The sequence below is a fragment of the Erythranthe guttata genome, chromosome 10 (genome assembly GCF_056151865.1).
Source record: "Erythranthe guttata isolate IM_541 chromosome 10, IM_541, whole genome shotgun sequence".
NCBI classification, from domain to species: domain Eukaryota; kingdom Viridiplantae; phylum Streptophyta; class Magnoliopsida; order Lamiales; family Phrymaceae; genus Erythranthe; species Erythranthe guttata.
The window spans coordinates 5,277,093-5,293,156 of NC_142542.1; the positions used below are offsets into that span (position 1 = coordinate 5,277,093).

At 34.6% G+C, this 16,064-nt stretch overlaps 2 protein-coding genes across 4 annotated transcripts; both read left to right on the top strand.

The window, feature by feature from the left end:
• The first annotated feature begins 7,754 nt into the window (after positions 1–7,754).
• On the top strand, positions 7,755–13,447 carry SUS4 (sucrose synthase 4). 3 transcript variants are annotated; one of them, XM_012995780.2, is made up of 14 exons: positions 7,755–7,961; positions 9,098–9,237; positions 9,388–9,517; positions 9,618–9,769; positions 9,861–10,053; positions 10,372–10,707; positions 10,801–10,896; positions 10,994–11,167; positions 11,260–11,376; positions 11,467–11,633; positions 11,714–11,938; positions 12,321–12,884; positions 12,981–13,119; positions 13,216–13,447. In XM_012995780.2, the coding sequence occupies exons 2-14, from the start codon at positions 9,140–9,142 to the stop codon at positions 13,243–13,245; spliced, it is 2,421 nt and encodes an 806-aa protein (XP_012851234.1). In that variant the 5' UTR covers positions 7,755–7,961; positions 9,098–9,139; the 3' UTR covers positions 13,246–13,447. The 3 variants fall into 3 exon arrangements, with proteins under 3 accessions (XP_012851234.1, XP_012851232.2, XP_012851233.2); XM_012995778.2 differs by lacking the exon at positions 7,755–7,961 and adding an exon at positions 7,964–8,180; XM_012995779.2 differs by lacking the exon at positions 7,755–7,961 and adding an exon at positions 8,018–8,153.
• Positions 13,448–13,935: 488 nt separating this feature from the next.
• Positions 13,936–16,038, top strand: LOC105970896 (pectinesterase). The gene is made up of 2 exons (XM_012995711.2): positions 13,936–15,140; positions 15,239–16,038. The coding sequence occupies exons 1-2, from the start codon at positions 14,039–14,041 to the stop codon at positions 15,931–15,933; spliced, it is 1,797 nt and encodes a 598-aa protein (XP_012851165.2). The 5' UTR covers positions 13,936–14,038; the 3' UTR covers positions 15,934–16,038.
• Positions 16,039–16,064: the final 26 nt, after the last annotated feature.

Here is a 16,064-nt window from a genome sequence, read left to right on the forward strand (position 1 = left end):
ATCTTCTTAGATGATGTTATTTGATGAACAATTATGATTTTTGTCATCTTATATATAAAAGAAAGAAACGCAAGAGCAACCGTAATAAACCCTAATGTCATATTTGTATATATATTTTATTTATTATTTTTCATTTTTATCTCTTAAATATTATTTTAAATATTATTTTAGATTTTTATCCCCGAACTAGCCATGAATATATCTAATGCACAATCAATTAAATCTCCCAAGTTTTATTTTTTGATGATAAAATACAAATTATCATATTCCCAAAGACAGACGATTCCCAAAGACTTAATTCCGACTCTCAACAGTTTCAACTTTTCTCTTCCACTTCAACAAGTTTGTGTTTTGTCTTCTTATTTATATCCAACCTCTCAGCTTCTCCACCCCAGGTTTATCTCTCACCGTTTCTACCAAATGTTTGTGGCTTCATAAAAGGTTACATATTTTGCAATTTGTTTTCTCTTCATAGTTCATGATAAATCTGATTTTAATTTTTACAAAAGAGGGTAAATAAATCTGATTTACATCCCTAGCGGATTTGTTGACATCGTTTTTCTGAATATCTACAACATTTGAATTTTATTTCTTCATCCAACCAAAGGCTTCTTCTTTTGGTAACCCGACTTTAGAATTTTTATCTTATTTTCTTCTTCATCCTATTGACTGTGTGGTAATTAGTTTGCATCTTTTTCGATCATGGCTTATATGTAATTTCATTTTGTTAAATTATGTGTTTCATTAATATATACCAAAGATTTAAATTTTGTGTATAACAATTATTTCATTTTAGATGTTAAAGGACATGTTAGTGAAGGAGCTGATTTGAGAGAACTAAGCAAAAATGGATGGAGCCACAAGCTATTGGAAGTCGGCCTTCGAGACTTACTGTTTATATGCATTGTATATATATTTTATTTATTATTTTTCATTTTTATCTCTTAAATATTATTTTAAATATTATTTTAGATTTTTATCCCCGAACTAGCCATGAATATATCTAATGCACAACCAATTAAATCTCCCAAGTTTTATTTTTTGATGATAAAATACAAATTATCATATTCCCAAAGACAGACGATTCCCAAAGACTTCCGACTCTCAACAGTTTCAACTTTTCTCTTCCACTTCAACAAGTTTGTGTTTTGTCTTCTTATTTATATCCAACCTCTCAGCTTCTCCACCCCAGGTTTATCTCTCACCGTTTCTACCAAATGTTTGTGGCTTCATAAAAGGTTACATATCTTGCAATTTGTTTTCTCTTCATAGTTCATGATAAATCTGATTTTAATTTTTACAAAAGAAGGTAAATAAATCTGATTTACATCCCTAGCGGATTTGTTGACATCGTTTTTCTGAATATCTACAACATTTGAATTTTATTTCTTCATCCAACCAAAGGCTTCTTCTTTTGGTAACCCGACTTTAGAATTTTTATCTTATTTTCTTCTTCATCCTATTGACTGTGTGGTAATTAGTTTGCATCTTTTTCGATCATGGCTTATATGTAATTTCATTTTGTTAAATTATGTGTTTCATTAATATATACCAAAGATTTAAATTTTGTGTATAACAATTATTTCATTTTAGATGTTAAAGGACATGTTAGTGAAGGAGCTGATTTGAGAGAACTAAGCAAAAATGGATGGAGCCACAAGCTATTGGAAGTCGGCCTTCGAGACTTACTGTTTGTATGCATTATTTAATTTATTGTTTATATTTATTTTTGTTTCTTAATTTTCCAGTTGTTAATTCCAGTGGCAAAAGGTAGTGGAGAAGGGCTTAATTACGATGCAAGATGTATAGATGGCCTTTACGTTGTTATGTTGTTGATAGTTTAGTTTTGATTATGTTAACTAAGTTATTAAATCTAATTACGTTTAAGCTCAACATGAAAGACATAGTTGATGATTTTGTTCCTGGTTCAATTTTTCAATCTATGGTATTAGTTGATCATCAATTCATTTTTAAAATTATTTAACAGTAAAGTTATTTGCTTTTTTTTTTTTTGGTGTAGTACACTTAGTAATGTTCCATTGATGAATTATTAATGAATGATTATAACAGAATTTTGATCATACGATATATCAAGCGTTTGTTTATATATTCTTACGACATCAAAACAATGCAATTTGTTGTCACGTGCATCGCACGGGTACAATCACTAGTATTTTATAATATGATGTTGAAACTTGAATTTATATCTATTTCAAAATAAGCAGTTATATTAAATTTAACATGTTTATAATATTTTTATAATGTAGATATATATTTTTTACTATTTTAATAGTTGGTTAAATATCGTACGATGCGATACGATAACTAGGGGTGTGCACGGGTCGGTACGGTTCGGTTTTTGCAATAAACCAAACACGTACCGATAATATCGGTTTTACATATTTTAAAACCGTGTATGTCGGTTTTTTTTCGGTTCAGTACGAATCGGTTTTTCGTTTTTCGGTTTTCGGTAAACGGTATCGGTATCAATTCGGTTTATTTTCGATTTCGGTTTCATTATCGGTTCGAATCGGTTCGGTATAAAACCGATGTTTGATTAACGATGAATTTGGACTTCTATCACATTTCTTTGAAAAAATTAACAAGTAACAATCTTTAATTAACTAATAAAATAAATTTATTGCCATTAGAAAAATAAAAATAAAAATATAACCTTACTGCCATAAAAAAAATAATGAGATTACAACTAATAAACTTAAATGTCATTAATTTCATCTTCAAAAAAATAAACCTGTTGCCCCATCAAAGAAGTCCAACTACATCAAAAGATTAAGTATCTGAGTGTAGCCACATTGATTACCAAAAAAACTTACCGATTTTTACTATCTATCAAACCACGTCGTTTTGTATTCCCAAATCGGTTCGGTTCGGTAAATCGGTTCGGCAAATTTTTTTTCTCCATACACATACCGATTTTTTCGGTTTTTCAAAAAATATTTACCGTGTATGCGGTTTTAAGTCGGGACGGTGTATATCGGCTCGGTTTTTTCGATTTTCGGTTCGGTTTTTCGGTTTCTCGGTTTTTATGCTCACCCCTAACGATAACGATACGGTACGAGATGTGGAGCAAAACGATACAAGATATTTTTACGATCCGATAACCATGGTTTTATGATGGAACCGGTGTTTCTTACCAAGGTGTGCGTGGTTCAGTTCAATTCGATTTTAGGCCAAAATCGAAACATACTCGATATTATCGAATTGACATAAAAACTATAATCTCTTGATCCAAACACCTAATATTTGAATTCATTCACTTGAGCTTGAGTATCCGAACTGATTAAACACTTGAATTATATAAAATAAAATATAAATAATAATAATAATAATAGTAAATAAATTACCACAAAACCACCAAAAACAGTCCATTGTTTAGAAGTCATCAAATCAAAGCAGAATCAAAAATCAGTTTATGGTGTTTAATTTGTGAACCTTCTTACTAAAATAATAATGAGAGTGTTTTACTTTAAGGATAGCATGGACCCATTCAAATCTGGTTTTTGTCTCCACCATTGTTTAATTGGCAATAGTTTTATGATAAGGTATGTTATATGTAGCACGGACACACAAATAGGGATACAGGAAAAAAAAACCATCGAAAAAATGGGGAAATAAAAATTTGGAGATAACATGTAAATATTAGAAGTATATGGGTACATTTATAAATATGTTATATAATCACACATAAGTTTTTTTATTTATATATAAATTTCTTTTATATATTTTCATATAAACATATTCACAATGTTATAATCAACTCAATTTGCAATTGTTCATTAAATCATGTAAATAATTAGGGAATTAACAAAAATATTTGAAAATTTGCTATTCAAACATATTCCTAATTTTTCAGAAATTATAAAATGACCCATAAGGTGTCCGGTATGTGTCATCGAGTGTCGAATATCTAAAAAACAAATACACTAAGAAATTGAATTTTTGTGCTATATAGACTTGAGATGAATTATATTTGAAAGAAAGATAAACTTTTCATTTTTTTCCCAAAATAAAATTAAAATCCCAATTTTAGGAAAAGAGTGATAGAACTTTCAAAATGGAACCAAACACATCACAAGACTTCAAATCAAAGTAAGAGTGTTGTTTTTGCTCCACAAACCAAAATAGTCAACAATTATATATAATTTTATTTATTTATTTATTTATATACTATGAAAGCTCCACCATCCATTATATATATTTAACTTTTGTAACATGTAAGGATATTCCCAAATATATTCGATTTATTAGTAATAATTGAAAAGTATCTTTTCCATGTCGGTAGTGGTCATAACTCATACGAAAACATTATGGGCAAGAAAAATGCAATAAAGTTGAGAATATAAATAGAACTACAAAAAGATAAAAATGTTTTTTTTATCAAAATAAATTCAATTAACTAACCACATTCCAAAAAGAGGTGCAATTTTATCTTATCGCCACGTGGGATTCTAATAGCATCAATCATATAATGCCATTTTTCATATTCTTCCACTATTATTGGCTCTCTCTCTCTTTTTTTTGTCCTTTCCTTTTTTGTTTTTTTTTTAACAGAAACCCAACAAGCTTTGTAAATTGTACATTAGATAATTGAGATAATTAGTAAAAAAAAACCCAATTCATTTATTGAGGTAGATATAGCATCATTTTCATTATTAGTGAGAACCCCTTAATCATTTAATTAAATTAATATTAATATAATTATTAAGTGTTATACCTATATTATCCTTAATTTTCCAACTCTTATATTTACAAACCCTAGCCATATCTGCTGCAACAAACCACCGTTCTCAAATCCCCACAGTACAAACCGCCGTTCTCAAATCCCCATCACCTCTTCTCTTCTTTTCTTGAACCGAAACTCACTCGGCTCGATGGCGGCGGTGGTGAAGATGACGAAGGCGGCGCTACATCTCAACAACGACAAGAAAGACCCCTTTTTTCTTCTTTCTCGAATTGGGAATCCGACAGATGTGGGGCAAGGAGAGGACGAAGCCGGCTCCAGATCTCGACAACGACAAGGCGACACCGCCGAATTTAGGACGGACGGCGGCCTTCCAGTCTCCCCCTTCTTTTCTGAGGGATGAACAGATCTGCTGGTTTTTTTTTTTTTTTTTTTTTGTTCTTTCGTTTTTGGAAGTATTCCTGGAATCCTCGTCGGAAGACCGCCTCCACCACCGCTGTAATGGAATAGATTGACCTCAAGGAGGAGGTATTGTTTGGGAGGCTGGTTTGTTGAAATTATGTTCATATTACTCAAAAAGATATAGTTGTTTTCGTTACGGTTGTAGTTGGTTTCAATAATAGTCGTTTTCGTTGGAATTTTGGTGTATTTTTTTGCTTTTGCTTTTGAGGATATAATTTGTAGTTGATTTAATATAGTTGTTTTCGTATAGCAATATAGTTGTTTTTGCACAACAATATTATTGTTTTCATTACTTTTTAGTGGGTTTGAATAAATAGTTGATTTAACAAATAGTTGTTTTGGAGATGTTTTGATTAAATAATTAGTTAATCTTACAATGGAAATAATATAATATATAATTAATTTAATAAATTGTGAAACTGATGTATCATTGTTTTAATACCAATTGTTTTAATAATAGTCGTTTTAATAATAGTCGTTTTATTGACATATAGTTGTTTTAACTGAAAACTAAAATAATATAGAAAAAGAATATTTAAAGAAAAATATTAAAAAAAAAATATTATTTTTTTAAAGAAGAAATAAATAAAAAAACGAAAATTAAAATTAAAATATAAAAAATAAAAAAAAATATCAAACTAGTGGATAATGGATAGTGAATAGTGGAAGGGTAAATTTGAGAATACAAAAAGAATGGATTTCTCACTAATAAAGGAAAAAAAGCTGGACCCATACTTATTAAAATAATGTTATATGGGGTTCTCGTTAATAGCCCCTAGATAATTTAGTAAAATAATTATTAATATAGTCATTCATTTTCCAAAATATTACACAAAATATCTGAAAAAAGGATAAAAACAAGAGAGAAAGAGATAAATCGGAAAATGTGTATTTTTTATGTTAAATTGTTTCCCTGATAGAGTTTGATTTACGTAGAGAATTGTGTGTGGCTATTTCCTAATTTAAAATCTCTTTATTTGCCAATATTATATTAATTGTTCAATTATTGATCATAATTTACATGTTTTATTTATTTGTTTATGGAAGTTATCTTCGAGTCTTTATCTCCAATGGTTGTCCAGTAGCTCGTTTCCTACGCCCTCCATCGTCTTTTATAAGTGCACGTTCGGATGAAATGACAAGCTCGTTGTCTGTGTATCCACGCGTTTGTTTCGGCGAACTCGATGTTAACAAGTTTTAATTTATCGAGCTTTTAAAGAGGTCTCGTCTTTGGCGCACACTGGGCCCCAGGCCCAATAAATCTATCGCGATCGGCATGCTATGGCCCCCCGATCTTACTAGTAAGCCCAAGGTGCCCGACCTTGTCAAATTGACCCATCAAATAGGGATATTATTTGTTAAAATAATTATAGAACAATTATTGGTTTTGAACAATCTTTCGAATTAATGATATTTTTATAATCAGTCTTTTTTCTAATTTAATTAATCGATTTAAAAATACAAAAAAGAAAACAAAAAGGAGATAATATACGAAGTGGGGAATAAAGTCACACCAGACGTGTCGGGTTGCCTCTTATATATTTCCTGACGGTCCAATAATCATATGCCACGTATACATAAGAAAGGACCTTCACTTTAGTGCCAAATTTTGCAAGGTGATTTTATATTTTCTGAAACTAAAAGAAAAATATTTGATTTAAATTAACATATAAAACCTTGTAATCTTTTAGAGCTAAAGTATCTATATTAGTAATTTATCAGAAATATTTGATGATTAATAATTCATCATATTGCAGGCAGCACCATGAAATATATTATATATGTTATTTTACAGTAAATGATCAATATTATGCGATGTACACCACACCAAATAAATATAGGGAAAATTACGATTACCTCCCAAGGTAAGTTAAAATTACGAAAAATCCCCTTATATTTCGATTATTACAATTGACAACCACCCCATCAACTATATATTGTCTTACGAAAAAATCACACATTCAATAGGTAAATTTGACACTTGTAAGGGTGGACGTGTAATACAAATATACAATACATGAGTAAGGGGATAATTGTCGTAATTTGAATATACCTGAGGGGGCTGGCCGTAAGTTGCCACAAATATAAAAATATCTAGCTATGTGAAATGACAATTTTGCCCCTTTCAGCCACAAATATCTAATACTGCTTTTAAGTAGCCTAAAACCAGCTGCAAAGTTGCACTAATCCAAGTCAAAGTCCCAAATACAATATATAAAACCTTTGAAAACAAACCTCATAGCCCACTACATTAGTAGTACTATAATATTAAATCCTTAAACTTTACAAGTAAAGATAATGTATTTAATAATTAATATATAACTTCTTTAGATTAAAAAATAAATAAAAAATAAAAAAATAATCCCCTATTGACAGTAAAATACTCAAAAAACATTACAGAGCTCGATCAAGAAGAAGCAGCAAATTAAAGTGGATAGATATTATCATTAATTAAACAAATTAAATGGATCCACTGGATTGATTAGTCATACCCAGACACCACAAAACAGCCGTTTGTTTTTACCGTTAAGTGGTTTTTAGGCTTAATTAATATTAAACTAATTAAACCCACTTTTTTGTTTTTTTGTGTGTGTTGTACAGTTTTGAGAGAGACAGTGGTTTTGCAACATGGCCCCCCATTCTTTTTTGTTTTTGCATATATATATATATACATATAAGATGGTTCTTGATTTTCATTAATTCTTTCCCTAAAATATCTGCCATTATTTTCTGCTTTATATTCCCATTGGTCAGCTGATTCTGAGCTCTGATTGGCTCTTTTATTTTTTTACACAAGGTGAGAAAAATCTTTTTTCATCTGTTTAATTTGCCCTTTTTCTTTGAATTTTTATTAATTGCTAATAATCATTTTACTTTTTTTGTTTGGAAATTCTTTTATATAAATAATCCTCTGTATACAGTGTCTCTCTGATATTCTTTGTTGGTAATGTTATATGCTAAGTTTAGATGCATGTGGTGCGGCAATTATGTATGTGATGCAGAGTTTCTCAGCCATGTAATTTTGCTTGTTTAATTTGTCACGCATATTGCTTTGCTTCCGTGATCAATTTTGATTTCTCCAAAAAAAAAACAATGTTCATATTAATTTTTGTGGGTCCATTTTATAGTATGAGGTGTTAGGCTTACAAAATTTCAAGCTTTATGTGTGTATTCTAGAATGTGACTCATCTCGTAGTTTCTTTTTTTGGGATGCTAATTTGACCCGCCCCGTTGGGTACCCCCGCACTGTCCCGAAAATAGTGGGTATTTCTTGCCCCGCCCGGAAAAATATGAGACGGATATGGGGATTAATACAAATTTTAAATCGGGTTTAGGACGGGCTATACCCGCCCTGTAATTATAATATAATTTATTTTATTTTAATATATATGATTAATTGTATTATTATTTTAAATTTCTTTTTATTTCTATTTAAATTACTTTTTTGTTGTTTCAAACTCGCTTTCACAAAAAATAATTATTTTTATCGGGGAATTCTACGATTTGTTCGACCCTACACCAGGTGAAAAACACTGGGTGTGTCTTCTGCTGCCACGTGTCTCTTTTTTGTATTTTATAATAGATTCCCCGCTAGGTTTATTTTTAGGGGTTTTAGAAAAAGAAAAAAAACACGTGGCAGCAAAAGACCTACCCGGTGTTTTTCAACGGGTATAGGGTCGAAGGAACCGATTTCTACCGGGCAGGTACCCGATAGGAAATTTTACGGGATGGGCAATTTGAGACGGGTGGGGATGAGTTTGCAAAACCTGACCCATACCCCGCCCCATTACCATCCCTAGTTTATTTGACTAAATTGTAGTCAACTTTTTCCTATTTATTAGTTATTACACAACCAAGATAAAGAACACGTAACACAAAATTTTCTACGCTTTGGTATTATTAATATAACTTGATTTCTTTATTGTCTTGCAGTTGAAAACTCTGTGTCCCAATAATTTGGTACCTACATCTACAATGCCGGAGCGTGTTCTCACTCGCGTCCACAGCCTCCGTGAGCGCTTGGACGCCACCCTCGCTGCTCATCGCAATGAGATTCTCTTGTTCCTATCAAGGTAATTAACACATAATTTTTCATTTTGAAAATGGCGGTTACATTATATATATATATATATATATATATATATATATATATATATATATATATATATATATATATATATATTCATTATATTGAACGAATGAATTACTTGTTGTTATTGAAGAATTGAATCCCACGGAAAAGGAATACTGAAACCTCACCAGCTTGTGCCTGAATTCGAAGCAATATTCGAATCCGACAAAAAGCCGAAACTGCAGGATCATGCCTTCAAACAACTCCTCAAAACCACACAGGTCTTGATTTTCTATATATTATCTATCAAGTAGTTAAAAATCATATATAGTTCCCAAACAAGGCCTTAAAAAAATGCTTTCGTGTTTTTTCCTCGAATAGGAAGCAATTGTGCTGCCACCGTGGGTTGCACTCGCTATTCGCCTAAGGCCCGGTGTTTGGGAATACGTTCGAGTCAATGTGAACACACTAGTGTTCGAGGATCTTACGGTCCAACAATATCTCCAATTCAAGGAAGAGCTCGTTAACGGATCGTACGTTTCTTCGAGTCGATCCTTTAATTCTTTTTTTTTTTTTTTTTGTTTTTTGTTTTTTTGAGATTTTTTCTTTGTTTGGTTGATGCAGAGGTAATGAAAAATTTGTGCTCGAGCTCGATTTCGAACCATTCACCGCTTCATTCCCCAAACCGACCCTCACAAAATCGATCGGGAACGGAGTCGAGTTCCTCAACAGGCATCTCTCGGCCAAATTGTTCCACGACAACGAGAGCATGGCCGCACTCCTCGATTTCCTTCGCATGCATCACTACAACGGCAAGGTAGTAATTTGTATATATATGTTGTAATTTACTTGCTCCGTTTTTCAAAATAAGTGTCGTTTAAGGTAAGCGCACGCATATTTAATCTAGAAACCCCAGATTGCCCTTCACAAAATCTATTAAATGAGCTATTAATATCTAGAACTCAACAAACTTATCTCCATAATAGGATTCTTCAACCAAAGGGCAAAATTGGTAAAAAAATTATAAAGTGACACTTATTTTGAAACGGAGGGAGTAAGTTCGATGTCATGTTCTTTTTTTTTTTTTGTATGTTTTAATGAAATGTTTTTTCCTTTTTCGATTTTTATTGCATAGACGATGATGCTCAACGACAGAATCGAGAACCTTAATTCTCTGCAAGGTGTTCTGAGGAAGGCAGAGGAGTACCTCTCGACTCTTCCACCCGAGACATTATATTCCGATTTCGAGCAAAAATTTCAAGAAATCGGATTAGAGCGAGGATGGGGCGACACTGCAAGCAGAGTATCGGAAATGATTTCGATGCTTTTGGACATACTCGAGGCGCCCGATTCTAGCACACTCGAGAAATTCCTCGGAAAAATTCCTATGGTTTTCAATGTTGTTATTCTCTCTCCACATGGTTACTTTGCTCAAGAAAATGTCTTAGGTTATCCTGATACTGGTGGCCAGGTACCATACTATATCAATATATCTATATACATATATGTAATCATGTATATATACATATCCACATTTTCTTGATTTTTAATTTTTTTTTTTAAGGTTGTGTACATTTTGGATCAAGTTCCGGCATTAGAGCGCGAGATGCTGAAACGGATCAAGGAGCAAGGACTCGATATCACGCCACGAATTATCATTGTTAGTTTCCATTTACTATTATGATTTTTCCTTAAGAAGATTGCAAAAACCAAAAATTAAATTTCATTTTTTTTTCTTCTGTGTAATAATAATACAGGTGACTCGATTGCTCCCGGATGCAGTGGGGACCACTTGCAGCCAACGTCTTGAGAAAGTGTTTGGAGCGGAACACTCGCATATTCTTCGAGTTCCGTTTCGAACGGAGAAGGGAATTCTCCGAAAATGGATTTCTCGTTTTGAGGTTTGGCCTTACATGGAAACTTTCACTGAGGTAACTAAATCGATTACTTGTTTTTTTTTTCCGTTGCTTATATGTTTTATCGGCGAATAAGTACTAATTTTTTTTTTCGATTTTTCGTTTAGGATGTTGCGAAAGAAATAACTGCAGAATTGCAGGGCAAGCCAGATTTGATAATTGGAAACTATAGTGAGGGTAATTTGGCAGCCTCTTTGCTGTCACACAAATTAGGAGTTACACAAGTATGTAATTAATATATGCTATTTTCTCAATGAAATTATTACTACTAGTTCTTGATTTTATTTATTTATTAATTTTTATTTATTTCGCAGTGTACGATTGCTCATGCATTGGAGAAAACGAAATACCCCGATTCCGATATCTACGTGAAGAATTTCGACGACAAGTACCACTTCTCGTGCCAGTTCACCGCCGATCTGTTCGCAATGAACCACACCGACTTCATCATCACTAGCACCTTCCAAGAAATTGCCGGAAGGTTTGTTTATTAATTTTTTTCGCAAATATATTTCGACTTAAAAATCGAGCCTAATGTTTAACTTTCTTGTTATTAAATAGCAAGGACACCGTCGGACAATACGAGAGCCATATGGCGTTCACAATGCCGGGATTGTACCGTGTCGTGCACGGAATCGACGTTTTCGACCCTAAATTCAACATCGTCTCCCCGGGAGCTGATATGAATGTTTACTTCCCGTACACGGACGAAGAAAAGAGGCTCACATCTTTCCACCCTGAAATCGAGGAGCTTCTTTACAGCAACGTCGAAAACGACGAACATCTGTAAGTAGTTTTTTTTTTTTTTTTTTTTTCAGTCACTTATAAGGCTCTGTTTGGATCTAAGTAAAATACTGAGTAAAAAGATGAAAGGATAATTCTAAAGATTTTCAAATTATTTGCTTCTGCATTTTCATTTTCCATATTTCAAAATCCATGAAACCAAACAGAGCCTAAGGCTGATGAATTCTTAATAGAGTAGAACCTCGATATATTAATACTCGGTAACTTGTTAATCTCGCTGAAATAATAATTTATCTCGGTCCCGACTTGGTGAGAACATGCTAAAGTATTAACTCGATAATTTAATATTTCGCTAAATTAATAGAATTTTCCTAATCCCGACTGTATTAATTTATAGAGGTTTAACTGTAATTCGAATTAATAGATGTGTGCTGAAAGACAAGAAAAAGCCGATCATATTCACCATGGCGAGATTGGACCGCGTGAAGAATTTAACCGGACTGGTGGAATTGTACGCCAAGAGCCCTAAACTGAGGGAACTGGTCAATTTAGTGGTGGTCGGCGGCGATAGGAGAAAGGAATCGAAAGATCTAGAAGAACAAGCCGAGATGAAAAAAATGTACAGCCTTATCGAGACGTACGAATTGAACGGCCAGTTCCGATGGATATCTTCTCAGATGAACCGCGTGAGAAACGGCGAGCTGTACCGTTATATAGCAGACACGCGGGGGGCTTTCGTGCAGCCGGCGTTCTACGAGGCGTTCGGACTGACGGTGGTCGAGGCGATGACGTGTGGACTGCCGACTTTCGCCACCCTCCACGGTGGCCCCGCCGAGATCATTGTTGACGGAATATCTGGTTTTCACATTGATCCGTACAACGGCGAGAGTGTGGCCGAGATTCTTATTGGTTTCTTCGAGAAGTGTACGAAGGATCCTTCTCATTGGGAAGCTATTTCAACGGGTGGCCTTAAACGTATACGTGAGAAGTAAGATTTATTTATTTATTTAAATATGTTTTTTGGAATAATAATTTTTTTTTTTTTTTGGGTGAAAATAATAAATAATGTCTCTGTTTTGTGTAGGTACACATGGCAGATATATTCGGAGAGGCTGTTGAATTTGGCGGGAGTTTACGGGTTCTGGAAATACGTGTCAAAGCTCGATCGTCTCGAGATCAAACGGTACCTCGAAATGTTGTACGCGCTCAAACTTCGTAAATTGGTGAGTTTTACGTAGGGATCGGGGGGCGATGGCCCCCGGTTATTTTTAATTTTTAATTAGTAGAGAATTGATGTTTGTTTGTGTTGTTCTGTGCAGGCTGAAGCTGTTCCATTGGCTGTTGAGTGAGAGTAGCAATGAAGTTTGTTGATTGCTGGAGTTATTATTATTATTATTAAATAAGAGGAACAATTGATATTGTTGTGAATGTTATTTACTTATTTGTTGGAATAATACTTTTTTAATATTTTATTTAATCCCATTTTTTGTTTTACATTATGGGATTTGTGATTTGTGAGAGTAATAAATAAAAGATCAAATTGTTCTTCTATCTCTTGTTCTTTTGTCATTTCTACATCTCTTTGATAGGTTAAGGATAAATGAATCCTTTTCATCTACTTTTTAATTATGTCGAATTTCGATAATCCTTGAAGTAAGATTAAATTATGAAAAAATTCATTTTGATTGAGTAATTACAACCACCTCTCAACTACGTATTTTCTTACGGAAAAACCTATTTCAGTAGGTGAATTTGACACCGTAAAGGTGGACGTGTAAGACAATACGTAGTTGATGGGGTGTTTATAATTACCAAAACATGACAAGTTCTTTTCTAATTCGACATTTACATCAGTGGTGGCCGTAATTTGTCCATTTAATTACACTGGATTAAAGAAAATGTAAAACCCCCTATTATTTTTCACATTTTTAAATTTATTTTTGTTTTGATTTTATTTTCCCGCTTAATTCTACATATAATCAGTTTTTAATTTATTTAAATATTCATACCATAAATAAATAAATAAAGATTTAAATAATAATTAAACGGTTAAAAACCTCATCAATATATATATATATATACAAGTTCTCCTTCTGCAGTTCTGGTAATCAATCGTCTTCTCCACTCTAAAAACCTTCATCAATGGAGTCCACCAGTACGATCAAGAAGCTAACAAAAACCCACACACTAATCATCAAGCTCGTCGCGTTTCTCGCCGTCGCCGCCGTTTTCATTTCACTATTCCTCATAAACTCATCGAACCACCACCACCACCACCGCCGCCGCCGCCCATTACCAACAACGCCGCCTTCACCCCTGCAATCATTCATCAAGAAATCCTGCTCAGAAACCCTATACCCCTCTCTCTGCCACACAACCCTCTCCCCATTAATCCCCACCTCCATGAACAACAACAACTCCACCACCTTCCAGAACATTCTCCAATTCGCCATCAATCGAACCGCCGGCCACGTGAAGAACACCCAAACCCGCATCTCCGCCAATTTCAGAAACCAAGATCTCACCTCGCCGGAGAAGAACGCCCTCAAAGACTGCATGGAGATGCTCGATCAAACCCTGTACGAACTCGAACAAGCCCTAATCCAATTGGGCGGCGTTGCTTCTCCTTCTCCGACAATCCGCCGATCGTACGGTAACATCAAAACCCTCTTGAGCGCCGCCATGACGAATGAGAACACTTGCATTAATGGGTTCTCCGATTTGGAAGAACTTGATTTGGTCGGTGGGGGTAGAAACCCCCAAAAGGGCACTCACAGAGAACACATTCAGAATCTGCTGACCCCAATTTCACACATGATCAGCAATAACTTGGCATTGATCAAGCGCGTGGAGAATATTAACCGCAAAAGGGTTCGACGAATTATCAAGAACCCGAAGTCGAAGGCCGTGATCGACCCGAATTACGTGAGGATTGTTCGTCGGAGAAAGAATCACGCGGCGGCGGTGAAGAGGAGGAGGAATAATCTTCCACGGCCCGATTCGGTTGTCGCCTCGGATGGAAGTGGCGACTGCACGAGCATAGCGAGGGCAATTGCGAAGGCGCCAAATATGAGCGCGAAAACGTACACGATCAAAATAAAATCCGGGGTTTATAAAGAAAGTGTATTGATTCCGAGGGAGAAGATCAATATCATGTTGGTCGGAGACGGGATGAATTCGACGATAATCACGGGGTCCAAAAACTTCGTAGATGGTTTCTCCACTTTCCAGTCGGCCACACTAAGTAGGGTTTCGTTATTTAAATTACACGACGTTTTCTTAAACTAACAAAACTAGATTCGAGTTCTTGATTATTTATTCTCTGTTTTTTGTGTTTTTCAGCTGTGGTGGGAGACAAGTTCTTGGCTCGGGATTTAACAATAAGAAACACTGCAGCACCGGAGAAGCACCAAGCGGTGGCTCTAAGGGTGACTTCAAACGCGGCGTTTTACCGATGTGGGATAATTTCACATCAAGACACACTATACGCTCACTCGCTTCGTCAATTCTACCACGAATGCACTATCCAAGGCACAATAGATTTCATATTCGGAAACGCAGCTGCAGTATTCCAAAACTGCAAGATTCTCGTACGGAAACCGGTTAAGGGACAGAGGAACATGATCACGGCTCAAGGGAGAGAGGATCCGAACCAGAACACGGGTATTAGTTTACAGAATTGCACGATCGAGGCTGCAGAGGAATTCGATCTTGAGCAGAGGAAGCATTTCTCGACTTATTTGGGGAGGCCGTGGAGGAACTATTCGAGGACCGTTGTGGTGAACAGTTACTTGGGGGATTTGATACACCCGCGAGGGTGGTTCGAGTGGGATCGGTACAGTAGTTTGGGTACAGTTGAGTACATTGAGTATAGGAATTCTGGGCCCGGAGCGGATACGAGGCGGAGGATTTCGTGGGGAGGGTATAGAAAGAACTGCAGTGAAGATGTGGTGAAGCAGTTTAGAGCTGAGGAGTTCTTGCATGGAGGAGATGATTGGTTGGATTCAACTGTGATCCCACTCTTTGGTGGTTCATAATTGATTTTTAGGAAAAGATGTTTGATTAGGGTTTTTAGGATTACTGCACAGCTTCTTGTTAAAAGACCACACTTCTTTCATTATATGGAAAAAGATTTCTGTAAAGTTGCCACTAAATGGATCCGCAGACA